This window comes from Citrus sinensis, chromosome 7 (assembly GCF_022201045.2).
Source record: "Citrus sinensis cultivar Valencia sweet orange chromosome 7, DVS_A1.0, whole genome shotgun sequence".
NCBI classification, from domain to species: Eukaryota; Viridiplantae; Streptophyta; class Magnoliopsida; order Sapindales; family Rutaceae; genus Citrus; species Citrus sinensis.
In genome coordinates, this window is record NC_068562.1 from 28,990,359 (window position 1) to 29,007,245 (window position 16,887).

Here is a 16,887-nt window from a genome sequence, read left to right on the forward strand (position 1 = left end):
TGATATAGACTCGAACTAGTCGAATTTTGGTCACACTAAACTAAAAATTTTGAGTTGAAATTTTAACAAATTCAAAAGATAATGAAAATGTTTATTTTCAATGATTTTCCAAATTGGAAGTCTGTAAATTTCATTTGGTCTTGGGCTTAAGGTTCGATCGCTAAATGCGCCCCCCACTAGGTAAACAAGTTTGAACTTTGGGTTGATTCCAAATATTGGGCTAAAGCCAAAATTGGATTGGGCATATTTTCCCCCAATGTGTAAAATCGCAACATTGTTAGTCAAGTCGAGTCCTTACAATTAATAAATTAAAATCCCCGTTAATCTCTATTCTTTTACTCACATTTCTTGATTATCTTTGGCCATTAAGGTTGCCTTTAACTGAAGATTAATTTGACTATTTTTCCCTTGTATTTTAAAAGACAATTAGCCTTCATTTTATTATAACTTTCCCAAAAACTTTATGGCTTTATACGACTTTCAATTTTTCTAACTTATTGATTTTTTTGGTACTTTTTTTTTCTAAACATTCTGGCATAGTTATAAAATTTCACATTTTTTTCTCCTCGTATGTCTTTGAATACCAAGTAAACCGAGTCGCAAAAGTATGAAAGTAAGAGAAATTTCGTTATGTGTTAACAATCATTTTTATTTTAATATTTGTCCTTTTTCGGGATCCAATAAACTGCAGATAAATTTGAATTCGATAGCAAAACAAAAAAAAAAACTCTTTAACAGTTTTTTTTTTAGAGATTTTAAAAAACTAAAAAAAATCTCAAATTTTTGTTGCAGCTGTACAGTTTTTTAAAATTGTTTTACACAAAAATGGTACAAATTTTGTGGGCATTTAGGTTCTAGTTTCTAGTTACTAAAGATGGAAAAGAAGAATAGAACCAGAAGTAATAATACAAACACAACCCAGAAGAAAATAAGATAGATAAAAAAAGAACAAGAAAAAGAATTGGAAACAATAAAGAGATGATGCCACAATGAGCCGCATGTTTGACTCCAACTCCATCATCAATAATCCTAATATAAACATTTAAACGAAATATAAAACCAAAAAAAAAGGACCAAAAAGAAAGTTACATAAATGTCCCATTTTGTGACATGAAGATCTTGAAATTCGAAGCCAAAAGCATGAAAAATTTAACAATCACGATCGAAAATCTTCCTATACCATGGTCACAACCACCACCGACTAAATTGTACGTTATTTAATTTGAGTGTCACATTTTTGCGATAAAACTTTTGTTCCTGTCCTTAATGTGCTCACTTTGAAATCACAAACCACATGCATGTCCTTACTCCAGAGATTCAAGAACCCTATATTCATTTCCCCTTTCAAATTCATTTCCAGCTGCAGTGAAACTGCACGTTCCGTTTTCTTATCATGCATGCTTTTAGAAACTTCATCTGGCACTACCGTATTTGAACCGGTGAGAGTGATGCGAACATTTCTTGAGTCACCGCCTTCTTGTTCCAATTGCGGGAATTTCCCGCTAGCAAGCTTTTTCTTTTTGAGGAGTAGAAATGCATCACCATCGTTTTCATAACTGATTGCAACGTTTTCATTCGGATTCTTCACTTTCATCGTGAATTCGTACCGGGGGCGTGATTGGTTCTTCACATGAACATCCGCAATAAAAAGAATAGCACCCTTAGGGCTGTAAACTTTGTGCAAAATCACTAGGGTTATGCCAATTGAGATGCCAATCACAAACAGGACCAATATGATCCAACACACCCTAGTGCAACACGAATTCCTTCTTTTATTCATTGGGTTTCGGTATTTTTCAACGATCCTGGCGTTTTCTGGTGGTGGAACGCGATAAATTTGGTCTTTAGGAACTTGCACGACGTAAGTATTCGAATCATAATCCTCTTCCGGGGTAAGGTCTAATGATCCTACAGGCCTAGAGATCGAGCTATAATCGAAGGAATCATCATAGGAAGAAACGTTTCGACGACCGTGCCCGTGCCCGTGCCGATTGGGCGGTTCATCGGTGAGATCGCCAGCAGCGGAAGAAGGTGGGACCCGCTCCTCCATGGGGAAATGGGGAGCGGTGCACAAGGGGAGGGGTAATAGGGTGGCAAAGGGAAAGAAAAAAAATGGAACGATGAATTTAGGGTTTGCATGGGAAAGGGTGGTTGGAATTTCGAGGATAACGCATGTTTTCAGTTTGGGAATTATTATGACAAAATGAGTTTCACAGCTCTTAGGGTGGCAATGGTCACCCAATTAAGACACTATTTTTGGATTACAGTAAAGACTCGGTCAATGAAATTAATTGAAAGAAGTTTATTTCTTATAATTACCGTTACGCGGTGCCATGGTTAATGTGTTGTTAGGCTAATCACATAAGTCTTAACGTGTACATTGTGTTTGTTACTATTTTAAGTGAAATTTCAGCCCGTCTTACCAAATAATTTGTTAATTAGGCAACCTAATTGCTTAAATTAAAGTACACATACACACTGTGATAATTGGCTACAACGTCGAGCCCCCATATATGTAGATTATAAATACAGAGAAAAATATTAGAGTACTCTTTCTTTGTATGGGGCAGAGGCATCATTAAAATTTTAGTGAGCATTTTTTTTTAATTAAAAGCGTAAACTGTACTCATCAAAAAAAAAAAAAAGCGTAAACTGTAAAGTGTTAAACTATTAAAGTTACGGGTGAAATCATAAAAACATCTATTTAAAAAAAAATAAATTCGTACATATATATACATAACACACTCTCCTGTTCTTTGTGAATATTTGCACGTGTTAAATCGTGGATTAATATGTCAAGTCTTAAGTCTGTGTTTTCAATTGTGCAGACATAAATGTTGAAATGTTAATAGTTTCATGATTTAACTTGAAGGTTTTATGGGTGTGACAAAGTACAATGTAAAATTGTGCTACTAATTATTTAATGGAGTTTTTTTTTATTTAGTGGAATTTAAACTCAGATTTTTTATTTTCAGCACAAGAGATTTTACCACTTAAACTAACAGATTAGCTATATTTCTATAAATATATAGGGCAGTTATATTTATTTATAGGTAGGTTAACTCAATCTATAAGATGTCAATTATATTATTATTCTGTTTCCTCCTCTAGGGCCCAAAAATTATCGCTTTAGCTATTGCATAAAATTGAGAGGCGTGTCTCAGTTTCTTATAGCAAATTGAAGTCCTTACGAGCACTGAAACGCTTTCCATTTCACAAAAAGTGGCTAAAAAGAGAGCGATTGGAGCATTAAGTACTAACTAATACAAACGCTCTTCAAAAACTATGAAACAATTTAGTGTTTTCGGATGTAACTTTAATTCAATATACATAAAAGATATTAAAAAAAAAACAAATTCATTCGAAAAGCATAAAAGATAAACAAATCCGAGGTCAGCCCAACAATGATCGTGTTGGGAGAAAGTTGGGTGCCAATTTTCGAAAGTCATTTCCATTTGTCTCCATTAGGCATTAGGGCCAGTTTGGCATTATCATTGACATGGCTAAGGCCTAAGAGTGATTCATTAATTTTAAATATGGGTACGCTGCCAAAAGGAATGATCCAGCCGGAAAGAGGCTTGAGGCAAGGCTGCCCACTATCCTCGTACCTTTTTATTCTTTGTGCAGAGGCTCTCTCTAATTTGTTGGTGTTGGCAGAACAGAATCAGCTAATCCGAGGCCTCAAATTTGCGCGGGAAGTCTCAATTACCCACTTGCTATTTGCGGATGATAGTTTGGTCTTCTCTCGTGCATCAGTGACTGAATGCAGGCATTTACAAGAGATTTTTGATAACTACGCTGCAGCATCAGGGCAGATCTTTAATTTCCAAAAATCCTCCTTGTTCTTCAGTGGCAAAATTCCAGAGAATCAAAGGGCTGCTATAAGGGGTATCTTTAATCTAAAGTGGTTTCAAAGCATGAGAAATACCTCGGTCTTCCATCAATGATTGGTAGGAAGAAGATAGGGTTTTTTTAATGACATCAATCTGAAAGTGTTGAACAAGATTGCAGGATGACAGCATAAAATGTTGTCTAGTGGGGGGAAGAAAATTCTAATCAAAGCGGCAACCCAAGCAATTCCAGTGTATGCAATGAGTGTTTTCAAGCTCCCAAGAGGCCTTTGTGATGATATTCAGTAAGCTATACCAAAGTTTTGGTGGGGTTCGAAGGCGGATAAGCGCGGAATTCATTGGCAGAAGTGGGAGAAGCTCAGCTAGGCAAAGATTAGAGGGGGGCTGGGATTTAGAGAGTTTACTTGCTTCAATCAAGCCTTGGTAGCTAAGCAAGCATGGAGGTTATTGCAGTACCCAAATTCCCTAGTTTCAAAAGTTCTTCAAGCGAGATATTATAGGAACTCCAGCTTTTTATGTGCAGAAGCAGGAGCCAATGCCTCGTATATTTGGAGAACCATCCTTTGGGGTAGACAAGTGATTAAGAAGGGCCTGAGATGGCGGATAGGTAATGGCAAGAAGATAGCAATTTTCTCGGATAACTAGTTGCCAAGACCAGAGACATTCAGGCGTATTTTTCCTCCATCATTGCCAGTAAACTCAGTTGTTGCAGATTTAATTAAGGCTAACAACCAATGGGATGAGATCAAGCTAAGGCAGCACTTCATGGCTGCAAACACAACTGAGATCCTCAAGATTCCCCTTCCAGCTGAGCAATCAGAAGATGAGGTTCTTTGGCATTACGACAAAAGGGGAAACTACTCTGTTAAAAGTGGGTACCAACTAGCCTTGAGAATGAAATTTCCATATTCCACCAGCTGTTAAGAGATTTCCACCCAGTATTAGAGTGCTCTTTGGTCTCTGGAGCTGCCTGAGAAGCTTAAAATTTTCATGTGGAGGGCCTCAAATAATATGCTCCCATCAGCTGAAAATCTGTGGAAAAGGAAAGTAGTGGAGGAGCCAACTTGTCAGCGATGCAAAAGGAGAGTAGAGACTATCAGCCATGCCCTTTTGGAGTGCATGGCTGCGAGAAAGATTTGGCTCCAGTCCCCCTATACAGCCCCTAGCTTAGAAGCTAATTCTCAGGACATCTTCAGCATTCTTCAAAGAATGGCTAAGGAGTTGAGGAAAGTAGATTTGGTGTTAACCTAAATAATTCTTCATTGATTTTGATGATAACAAACATGATTAAGTTTTTGATTAATCTTTTAAGAGTTCAACATAATTTTCTCTATCTTTAACAAAGCCTCATAAAGAATAGTAAAGATTTGGAGTCAAAACAGTCTTCTTGCAAAAATAGCTCACTGCAACAGTTTTTATGGAAAACGGCGAACCGACATGTGTAATAAACGGCTCGCCGATATTAACCAGTAGCCTCTGGATCTAAACGGCAAACCGATATGTTACTAAACGGCTCGCCGATATCAACCAGAAGTGAAGGGCAGTCTCTAGACATAAACGTCGAACCGACAAGATCGATAAACGGCTCACCGATATCATCCAGTAGCCTCTGGATAAAAACGGTGATCCGACAAGTTTGATAAACGGCTCGCCGATATTAACCAGAACTGAAGTGTAGCCTCTGGACACAAACGGCGATCCGCCATCTAGATAACGGCGATCCGACAATTTGAAAATCAGCCCCAACGGTCATATTGACCAGTCAAACGGCGATCCGACATCTAGTTAGCGGCGATCCTACAGTGTGCAGAAAGTCAATAACGGCTAGTTTTCAGCTGCATCTATAAATAAGCTCATTCGAATTCAAACTAAAGCTGATCACAACATGACCTTTGAGCAAATATTCGAGAATACAATCTTCATAAAGCTTAAAACACATTCTTGCTTCATCTATTCACATATTAAGCATCATTGTGTAATCTTATATATTGTGAGAGGCAAAACAATTTGTAATCTTTTACTTTGAGTGATTGTAAGTGTTGGGATACACTTGGGTTAAGAGATTGGGGATAATCTCTTGTTGTAAAGGTTTATTGACACCTTGGAAGTCAAGTGTAAGCATTTGAAGCTTGGCGGCTTGCTTAATGGAATCCTCAAGTCCGGAAAGCTTGGAGGCGTGGACGTAGGCGATGTTGGCCGAACCACGTAAAAATCTCTGTGTTTGAATCCCTCTTCCTTTATCTTTTTATATTGTGATCAACTTAATTGTTATTGCTTTGAATTTAGATTATATTTGCATTAAGTTTTTCTTTATAAATTGAATAAGTTTTAGAAATCCAATTCACCCCCCTCTTGGGTTGCATACTTGTATTTCATTTGGAATTAATGGTAGCTCTGTGTTGGTCAGCTTGGTATGCTAGGAACAAATGTATATTCGAAGGCAAGGAGATTAATCCTATCATCTCAATTGCTAAAGCAGAATCTGTATCGACAGTATTTTAGGGAGTTAGGAAGACCGAGCAAGCTCATATCTATCAACTTAGAGAAGAGAAGCAGTAGGAGCGGCTCTCCCCCTTGAGAATGTCTTCAAAGTTAATGTGGATGCTGCCATTAACTCAAAGAATCAGAGTGAAGGAGTGGGAGCTGTGATTAGAGACTCTAATGGTAAGATAGTTGCGGCAGGAATTAATCAGAACCTCCTAAAGGGATCAATAGGCTTGGCTGAAGTAGAGGCTGTGCTTTGGGGCCTTCAGCTGGCAAGAAGTGCAAATGTAACCTCTTTGATTATTGAGTCAGATTGCTTAGAGGTGGTCCAGCTAGTGAACAACACCAAGGGCAACATAACAGAAATTTTTTGGACAATTCTGGCGATCTAAAATTAGATGAAGGACTTCCAGAAAGTTGTTGTCAATCACATTCCAAGACATTGTAATGCTTATGCCCACTACCTAGCTAAGCTAGCTTTAGGGAAAAACTCTCCCTATATGTGGCTGGGAAATATTCCAGCTAAATTACATGATGTACTCAAGGTTTTGTGATTATGAAAGGCTTACTTTCTTTTCAAAAAAAATATATATATAGGTAATTTTTACCCAGCACCCAAATGTTTTGACAAACAACATAGCGCACCCAAGTATTTTGCCTATGAGCACCCCGCACCCATTTTCGTTTATTTTTCAGTTGATTGTAACGGATCAGTCTGAACTTTAATTAAATGACAAATATACCCTTGTTTTTAACCAGAACCTTGCTTTCCTTTACAAAATTACAAAGTCGCGAAGTAGGAAATTTACCACACTGGCCATGATTGAAGGTGTATTTACACACGAAGACCAACTATAGTTGTTAATTTATATTGACTATAATGCACTTGGCAGAATGATTTATTACCATATGCATCCAAAATCCAACGGCTATAAAATTTGAGCAACAGTAAAATAACGGCTATATGATTACAAGAATAGTAAAAGAAATAGATAAATTTGAGCTAATTCCTCACTATAAGTTGTAATATTCAACACACATAACTACCCATCATCTTCACACCTCAATGATTTTCAATGTAAAACCTAGAAAATCCATCATTATTTTTAGTTAGCAACAACTTATAGTAGCATTACATCTGCATTTACCCTCTGAAACAATACAGCTTCAGCATCAGCTTCATTCACACACAAAACAAACACAACAACTTGAAGTTCAAATACGTTGTGTTGTGATAGTGTCGTTAAGGTGCACCAAATTTAAAACCTTACCACTAATATAAATAATTAGTACAAAGTGAGTAAGGATCGATCCCACAGAGACTATACTAGTTATATTTATTATCAACTCTAAAGCAAGATTTAAAATAAAATAATAGTAGTAATAATATAAATTAATCTAACTAAAAAAATGCCAATTATAAATAAAAAGGGGGTTTATGAATTTTTAACTAAATAGTAAGAAATAAAGAAATTAAAACTACGAACAAGAATTTAATAAAAACTCTAATTAAAGGAGAAAGAAATAATAATGATGAAAACTTTGGTTAAAGGATCATTCGCCACCACCAAACATGCACATAATATATCAATTTTATCATCAATTTATATTGAAACTATCAACCGTAGACAACAATAAGCTCTGTTAGTCTCAATCTTTCCTTAGTGTGTCGTTAGGCAAAATAAGCTCTTCACCTAATCTCTAACAATTAAATAATTTAAAACAAGCTCTTTAAATTTAAGATAATGGAAGCATTAAACAAAGAAAAATATTAGGTTGATCTAGGCAATAAACACACAAGCTCGGATTATTTAACCTAAGTTATGTTCTCCAATAGAAATCACTGATTCCAACCTGCTACTAATGATTAAAATATCAAGACAATTACGGATCAAGAATTTTAATCTAGCAATAGAATTTATTCAAGTCCTATCTAATTGGCCATTCAAACAAGACGAGAATAAAATCATAAACATTAATTATAGAAGAATATAAACAATCTCAATTAAATAAATTGAATAATAGAATTTAAATTTAATTGCATAGCATGTTTAAAGTTTTGAATTCACCCTCAACCAAATAAAATTTAGCCTAACATAATTGAATTGGGAATAAGAGAATTGATAAAACCAGTCATGGAGATTAATTCAAGTGGCTGCCTTTGCTTCAATTTAATTCCTTTTCGGTTTCTCCCTTGTTTTTCCTTCTTGCAGCTGCTGGTTCCTCAAATCCTCTTGGCTGCCAAAAATAATCCCTCCGTGTTGCTTCCGCTTGATCCTTTTTATAATGCTTCAATTGTGGCTTTTTTTTAAATCCTTGCATGGAAAGAATCAAATCCAAAGCCCAAAACCGCCACTTTCATGCTTCAATTAATAAGCCAATAATAATTTGGCCATGATTTCCTAAAGCCAAAAGGCTTTATTCTCTTTCCTTTCACGTGCTGGCCACTTTTGGTTTGCAATCTTTGTTTTCCAATTTTGCTTTCATGTGATGGCTTGGCTTCCTTTTTTACTTCCATTTTCCAATTTTAGCTCCATTGCAACATTAATTTTGCTTGGCCCATACAAGCTTTAATTAGATAATATTCTTTATTTTCTAATTCCTTCCAATTCTTGATCTCTTGTGCACTTTTGTCTCACAATCTTCAATTAAATTTATTTCCTGAATGCACTGATTTAATTTCTCTTTAATTCCATAATATACCTAAAATAACAAAATAAATAAAACTAAGATAAAAATTAACACACAATAAAATATAATTTATTAAATTAAAAATTAACTAAAATAACTAGAATATTTAAGACCAAAACAAGAAAAAGATAGGGAACTTAATAGCAAAATATATGGAAAATATGCACTTATCATGTTGTATTTCACAAAGAATACAACAGACACAACGCTGCAAAATTGAAGAAAGTGTCTACTTCATCAACCCATAATCAAAGAATGAATTTACCTAAAATCAATGGGGGCATCATCAAGTTCTATAATATAGTATGCTACTGTCAAACCAGGGCAGAAATCAAAGTGTCAGAATCTAAAACAAACCCCAACAAACTATATTACAGCTGTCGTGATGACCCATCTTGTGGTTTCTTTAAATGGTGGAAACCATCTACAGATGAGGCTAAAGAAATTCAAGCAGCATTACAAAGGTTTGAAGAAGAAGCCGTAAATGACAGTGCAAGCTACAATCAGCAATTTGATGTTGAGGACTTCCGCAACAGGTTCATCAACATTGAAGGTTTGCTTCATCAAAATAGGAAGTATCAAATCATCATAATAGTGATAACTATATTGGTATTGATTGTATTGTACTATAAGGAATGATAGAACAATATGTAGAATGAAATCTTATAATAAATAAAATGCATCTGTTTCTTGACATATATAATCTAATCAAATATGATACGCATTGGCAGTAGCTTACAATTGTTAATAACATCTAGTTTGGTGTTTATATACATGTGACAAAAAAACAAAAAACAAAAAAACAAGTGTTGGTTTAGTTTATGTCTATCTTAGTTTGAAATTTAATCCCAACAACTTTCAAAATGCCACTACCACCCTTGTAACTTTCAAACTTTATACTAGGTGATCACAAAATGCAGCTCTATAGTGCTCAAGCTTAATGTCCAACCACTTCCAGCAATTTCAGCTCCCAAAAAAAAAAAAAAAAACAAGGACATGCCTGGTCATTACATGGTCACTTCATCCTGATGAAATCAGCATCCATCCAACCTCAACCTTGTGCCTGGTGGTTTGATGTGGCATTGTGGAAGGTGTCAAAAAATGATAATACTGCCTCCAATATACGTTAATAAGTTTACTGCCAATGTCTCCATCATAGTAGAACAATCACTACAAAACAAGTTGCAAGTTATAAATATCATTTCCAAAATCAATATTAATTTCTATTAATAGAAAACTATGATTTTACCCTCGGTGAATCCTTCCCTTTGTCCAAAAGCTTCCTTGCAGTATATTTTCCAACTTCATCCTCTCTGTTGAAAGTTAATCCAGCAACTGACATTACTTTTCTGCCCTGTTCACCTACCCACGGAGCTACAGACATTACCTCCTTTATTTGTTTCCCAGTGACTTTCTTTGCTCCTGATGGCCCTGCTCGATTGTCAATCTTGTGTTTCTTAGATGCAGTGTGCTGGTCTTCTACAGTTACTTGGACTAGGTCATTATCTTGGCTTTCCAAGATAGTTGAGCTAATTTCATGAACTTGACCTTAGAAAGTATCAATAAAGTAGCATAAAATAAACAAGTCATTTTAATATAGTTTGGCGATACACAACTATATAACAGTTGACTAATATAACTTAGTAAATTTATCTTATGCCTTCAGTTTGCTTTCCACTTGTCCTTGTCACGTGCTTCTTCAGGTTATTCTATAAACAAGCACAAACAAATAAGGTAAATTAGCTGTCATCACATGGACGGAACATAATTCATAACATAATTTAATCTTCTCTTACAAGTAGACACACTGACCTTATATTGTCTTGTTGTCTTATTAGCATTTTCAGGGTTAATAGGACAAGCCCTTCTGTTGTGTCCGGATCTCTTGCAAACAATGCATTGCATCTTTTATCTCTTACTATGTGCTGGAACCTCATCATATTCTTTTTTTCTTGTCATCTTAGGCCGTCCAAGAGGTCTTCTCACTAAAAGAGGTAGTATTTCATCAGCAGCAGCATCTACCCATGAGGTCCTATCTGAAATTGAATGAATCATTCCAGAATATGACCTTAGGTAAATATCCTTCTTCAACCATTGACTAATGAACTCAGCTTGATCTTTTTGACTATTCACAATACACGGCATTGCATGTAAGCATGAAATCCCACTAACTTGCCACTGTTCACAGTCACACATATGGTGTTCAAGAACAGCGATATGAGTCTTGTTATTCTCATCCACTTCATATATCAATTCACTAGCTCTACATATAGGGTTTGCACTTCCAATCTGTAAATGCTTCATCATTTGTGCATAAACTCTTCTAGGTATATCACTGTCCCAAGATTCTACCTTTTTTCTTCTTCCAATCATTCTTTTTATCAGCTTCCTCCTGATCTACTCCAGCATTGAGATTATTGGCAACTTCCTTTGAATCTCAATCCATGCATTAAAGGATTCAGTGATGTTGTTAGTGCAATGATCAGACTTACAATTATTGTCAAAGGCATGCCTTGACCAGAACTTTGGTGGTATCCTCCTAAGTGTCTCATAGACACCCTCATCTGCTGCTTTTATGTTTTGCATAGCATCATCAAATGCCATTTTGTTTTATGCTCTTGTTGCTGCCTAGAAGTGTGCCTTAAAGTCAGATTGAGGATGCTTTGACTTCATATTTGCTAAAATGTGTCTAGCACAAAATCTAACATGTGCATTAGGAAACTCTAAGGCAAAAGCATTCTAAATTCCTTTCTGCCTATCACACATAAAGGTTAGCTGCCTTGTATCTTGTAAAAATTCCCTAAAGTGCCTTAGAAACCATGTCCAGCTAGTTGTGCTCTCAACACTACAGACACAGAACGCGAGTTGGAAGATTCCATTATTTGCATTAATGCCAACAGCTGATAAAAGAATCCCTTTATATGGACCCTTCAAATGGCATCCATCAATACCAATGAAAGGTCTACAGCCTTGGTTGAAGCCATCTCTAAGTGCAGGGAAAGATATAACAATATTGTCAAAGTGAGTCTCAGCCTGTTAACCATGCATCCTGAAAACCTTAACCAATGCCAAGGCCTGTGGCATCTTTGTAAGTATGGCCTCAGCATAATTTATAATTAGCTTGTAACTAGACTCATAATCAGCTCCTTGTCTCTGTAAAACCTTCTTCTTTACTCTATAAATTTTATACTTGTGTATCTAGGCCCATACATCATTCTAAGTTCACTTTGAATCCACTCAACCTTTGTATCTAGATGCTTAATTATAGTTGCAACAAACTTGGCAGCAATAAACTCTACAGTGGTTTCAGGATTCTTTAAATCTCTTTGACATGTATGCACATTGTGAAGCCTTTTAACAATAAAGGTTTGCCCAAATCTAGTCTTCGCAACATGTAAGAACCATGGGCACCTAAAATAATTACATCCAACAGTAACTCTCGACTTTTCAAACTTGTGCTTGTAAACCTTAAACTTGTTCTCCACAGTATAAATTCTTATTGCCCATGCTAACTGCCTGAAGTTCCTAAAAAATTGCCCAATAAAGAATTGAATAGGTGCATCACTAGGCATGTACATGTTTTCTCTCATAACAGAATCCATTTTGACTAACACTCGATCAGACTCTTCATCATATTATTCCCCAAACTCATTATCATCACTCTCACAATCAGACAACATACAATCTCCATCACTGTTATCAGAAGGCATACAACCTAAGTCAACGTTGACAGAATATTTTTCAAGAGTATTATTAATGTCTGGAGCACCTAATGGATGATTTGGATCTTCATCACTATCAGTTACACTATAATGGCTATCATCTGAGTTATAATCTACCAGTACTGGTGTTGTGGCTTTTGGTTGCTGGAAATTTTCACCTTGTACAACTTGTGACTGAGGGTTTTGAGTTATTAGTTTAGATTGGAACTCAGGTGGGTGAAAAGGTATATATTCATTTTGAGATGCTTGCTATTCATGCTGCTGGATTGAACCATGCTCGTGCAATGAAAGGGATAAGTAAGAAGATATGGCAAAGTTTTGTTGAAGCTACTCAGTAAGAGTCTTATCTGTACAAAATGAAGATGTGTTATCACTATCACTATTTTCGGCACTGGTTTGGGCAGCTGATGGTGTTTGCGGTTATGGTGATGATCTGAAATAGGTATCCAAAAAGTCTTGATACAGGTCAGGGTTGGTATCTGGTTTGGTATCAATTTTATGTGTGGACTGATATGATGGTACATGTGGTTTAGTCTGTAATTGAATGCTATCATGTGCAACCACATACATCATTATGCTGCTGGTGTTCTTCACAGGGGTTTCATGCTTTGAATGGCCATTGGTGTCATTTTCAGAAGGATCTGTATTGGTGGTTGGAGCATGTGTATCAGGTTTGTTCAAGTCAGTAATGGCTGGAAAGTTTGTTTCAGGATTTGGTTCTAAACTTCCTTCTGAGTGTTGAAACAAAGCCCTTATAGGTACAAACTCATGAGGTGAATTGATTTCTTCAATATACAGTTGCATGTAGTAGAACAACATCTTGTTATGCTCTCTCAGTTGAAAAATAAGGTCATGATCAGACATAATCTCTACTTTCTTATAGTCCCATGGTACCCAAACACTTAGCATAAACTTCTCATGAGGCATCATCTTTCTTCCATAGGATCTAACCAGAACCTTGTTGATTAAAGAAACTCTATTAAACTTGTCTCGATCAATTACACCAAGATTATGTGTCTTACCATTGAATGTACATACAATAGTTGTACCATCACTATCATCCATTTTCACCTGAAATGATCATTTATTTTTTAATTACTTATCATGAACCTGGTGTAATTTGCATGAGCTTTGGATTGATTGCATGAGCATCGTATTTATCCGAGAATTAGAATAAAAAACACTAACTTTTACAACAAAATCACTACCATTTACAACAAAAGCATTAGCATTAACATCCAGATCACAAATATATACCTAAAAATCACTACCATTTACAACAAAAACATTAGCATTTACATCCAAATCACAAATATATACCTAAAAATCACTACTATTACTTATAGATAGTAAACCATACCCCAACGAAAACACAGTTGTTGTGACATATATGCATGAACAATCATCCTAAATAATAAGATTTGGGCAATATGTATACTCATAATCATCGATAGAAATTGAGATCAATAACGTAAACACCACATTATTAAGGTATAAGAGAACATGACTTAAACTTACAAACCACATTAAGGCGTAAATTATGGCTGATTTGATTAACAATGATTCAAGTTTTGTAGATAAGCAAAATCCAGCTAAATATATCTAAATAATTGATATGCAAACAAAATGGAATAAATTAAAACAATTCAGTAAGAAATGAAACTGACCTCAGCTTCTTCAGTAGCACTGTAAATAGATTCACTTCCCTTAAAGACACAAACAAACTATTTTTTTAGAAATTTAGTAATGTCTTCGAAACAGAGCAATATCATTTACTATTGCAACAAAAAAGTATTTAAACCATGAAACAAGCTCCTTGTACATCATAGATGAACGATTTTGGCGCCAATCTATCTTCACCCACCTCGATTTTGGCATCAATGGAGGTATGGCCATCTTTCTTGGCCTCACACGTAAACTCAGTGAATATAAGCACGGTGATGTGAAATGATTTTGGCACAAACATCGAGTTTAACTCTTTTTTAATTTTAAAATTTTGATGCGTTATTCCAATTTTACCCTGATCTGTTACAATTAAGTGAAAAATAAACAGAAATGGGTGCGCGGTGCTCATAGGCAAAATACTTGGGTGCACTATGCTGTTTGTCAAAACATTTGGGTGCTGGGTAAAAATTACCCTTTAAATATTTAGTAAAATAATATGTGCAATATCTAGGTACTTGATAGAGTCACCCATTTCTACAGCAAATTTCTGAGAACCTGGGAGGTAGTTATTTTCAAAATTAACTTTTGAAAATTGGTTTTTCATTTGATATATTTTCATATATCTTAACATAATTCTGACATGATAACACTTTTCATGCTCAAAAGTTCAAGAAAAAGCTAATCAACTCAGGATTTTAAGTTTTAGGAGATAGGTCAATTGGTTTATCCTTTTTCGCAAATACAATAAATCAAAGAATGGATTTATCTTTACACTAATATTGGAATGAGAAATTGTTAACTTTTGTTGTGCATGAGGATGGGTGAGGTAAACATGATTACGATCATTTTTTATTTTCTATACCCAAATGGTCAATGTAAACATGGTCTCAGATCATCCAAATACTGTAATTAAAACAAAAGATTTGACTGATTTGTTTTCAAAGGCAAATAAACACATTTCAAAGATTTGGAATAAAAAAGGGGGAAAAGACAAATAAAAGAAAACAAAACATGGATCTAAAATCTAATTCATGATACCTACCACCACAAGTGCACTATATGTTTTTAAATTTCATTAGGTTTTAAAAGAGTAGATTTATAATCCTGCCCTGAAAAACTTTATGAATTATAAAAATAACTACACCAAATTTTTTCTATCATAAATAGCCAACGACATGACTTTTGGACGTAATTACCCTTATCATTTCTAAACAGAAAAACCCTAGAAGATTACAACAAACAACCCTAAAACTTCTCTCTTTAGTGTTGATAACACCAAACTTCAATTGGTAGCCGAAGTGACTCGATGGCAATGGCAAATTGGAGGTAGAGTATATTAGCAACTACCATTTTACATATTTTATACATTTTCAGTACAATAAATTACAAAATGGTGTTGTGTTGTGTAGGGTGTTGCGATTGAGTTGTTCTGGTATTTGTGGCAATTGTATTGATGGTTGTGTGAAGTTGTAAATTTTGATTTTAACTGTTAAAGGTATTAGATATATTAATAAATTGTTGCATTTGGAGAAAATGATATATTAATAATATATTGCAAAAATATAATGCACACTTAATATTTGATAAAATTCAGCATAGAGTTATTTAATTTTGGTTGCTTCTTTTAAGATTCTAGATTGTCTTTATATATATATATATATATATATATATATATATATATATATATATATATATATATATATATATATATATATATATATATATGCATGCTCGTTGTTATTGGCCATCAGCAAGCTTGCTACCGTTGTATCAATCGGCTGCTATCTGAAACAACCTTTTATTAGTTTCTAACATTAACATGTTAGCTACCATTTCATTTATCTCTTCTCTTTCATCACTCTGTTCAAGATTGGTGCAATAGGCTACCATCAAAAAGTGCAGCAACTATACTTGATGCGACAAATACTTATTGCGATAGGTGCTTATCGCGTCAAAACACAATATTTATTTTTTTATTTTTTATTATAATTTTATAATTAATGAAATTTGGATTTGGCTGTTTAAGTGTGGTAGATTCGCGTGATAGATTGGTGTATGCATCCATTTGGTATGCTAGACATCATGTGTGTCTTTATTTAGATGCCTATCACACATGTGGGCTGTGTTTTGGTGCGACAGGTACCTGTTACACTAAACATAAGTGTGACAGGCTGTGTATTGGTGTTGAGAGTGTTGAGATTTGATAATTTACTAAATAGTACTGATTTACTAATTTATTGAGAATATTGTGGATAATTGTGTCTAAAAAAATTATCATTGGCTAGTTACGAATGAAAACGTTAAAGTGGCCAATTTTATAAAGCTCAAAAGTTTTAGGTTATTTATGTAAATTTACCTTTTAAAAGCTCTAGACGTTTTATTTTATTTCATTTTTGACTTTTTCTTCATCGTAGATACATCCAAAGTCATCAATATTCTCAGGAAATTTCTCTTCTGCGTTCTCTCTTATCACT

The 16,887-nt window shown here is 34.9% G+C and overlaps 1 protein-coding gene and 1 long non-coding RNA gene across 2 annotated transcripts; one reads left to right on the plus strand and one right to left on the minus strand.

The window, feature by feature from the left end:
* Nucleotides 1-1,213: 1,213 nt before the first annotated feature.
* Nucleotides 1,214-2,061, minus strand: LOC102625937 (NDR1/HIN1-like protein 13). The gene has a single exon (XM_006464188.2). The coding sequence runs from the start codon at nt 2,048-2,050 to the stop codon at nt 1,214-1,216; it is 837 nt and encodes a 278-aa protein (XP_006464251.1). The 5' UTR covers nt 2,051-2,061.
* A 13,502-nt stretch (nt 2,062-15,563) lies between these two features.
* Nucleotides 15,564-16,022, plus strand: LOC127898924 (uncharacterized). Its single transcript, XR_008050645.1, has 2 exons — nt 15,564-15,739; nt 15,823-16,022. It is a non-coding gene; the product is annotated as an uncharacterized LOC127898924 (long non-coding RNA).
* Nucleotides 16,023-16,887: the final 865 nt, after the last annotated feature.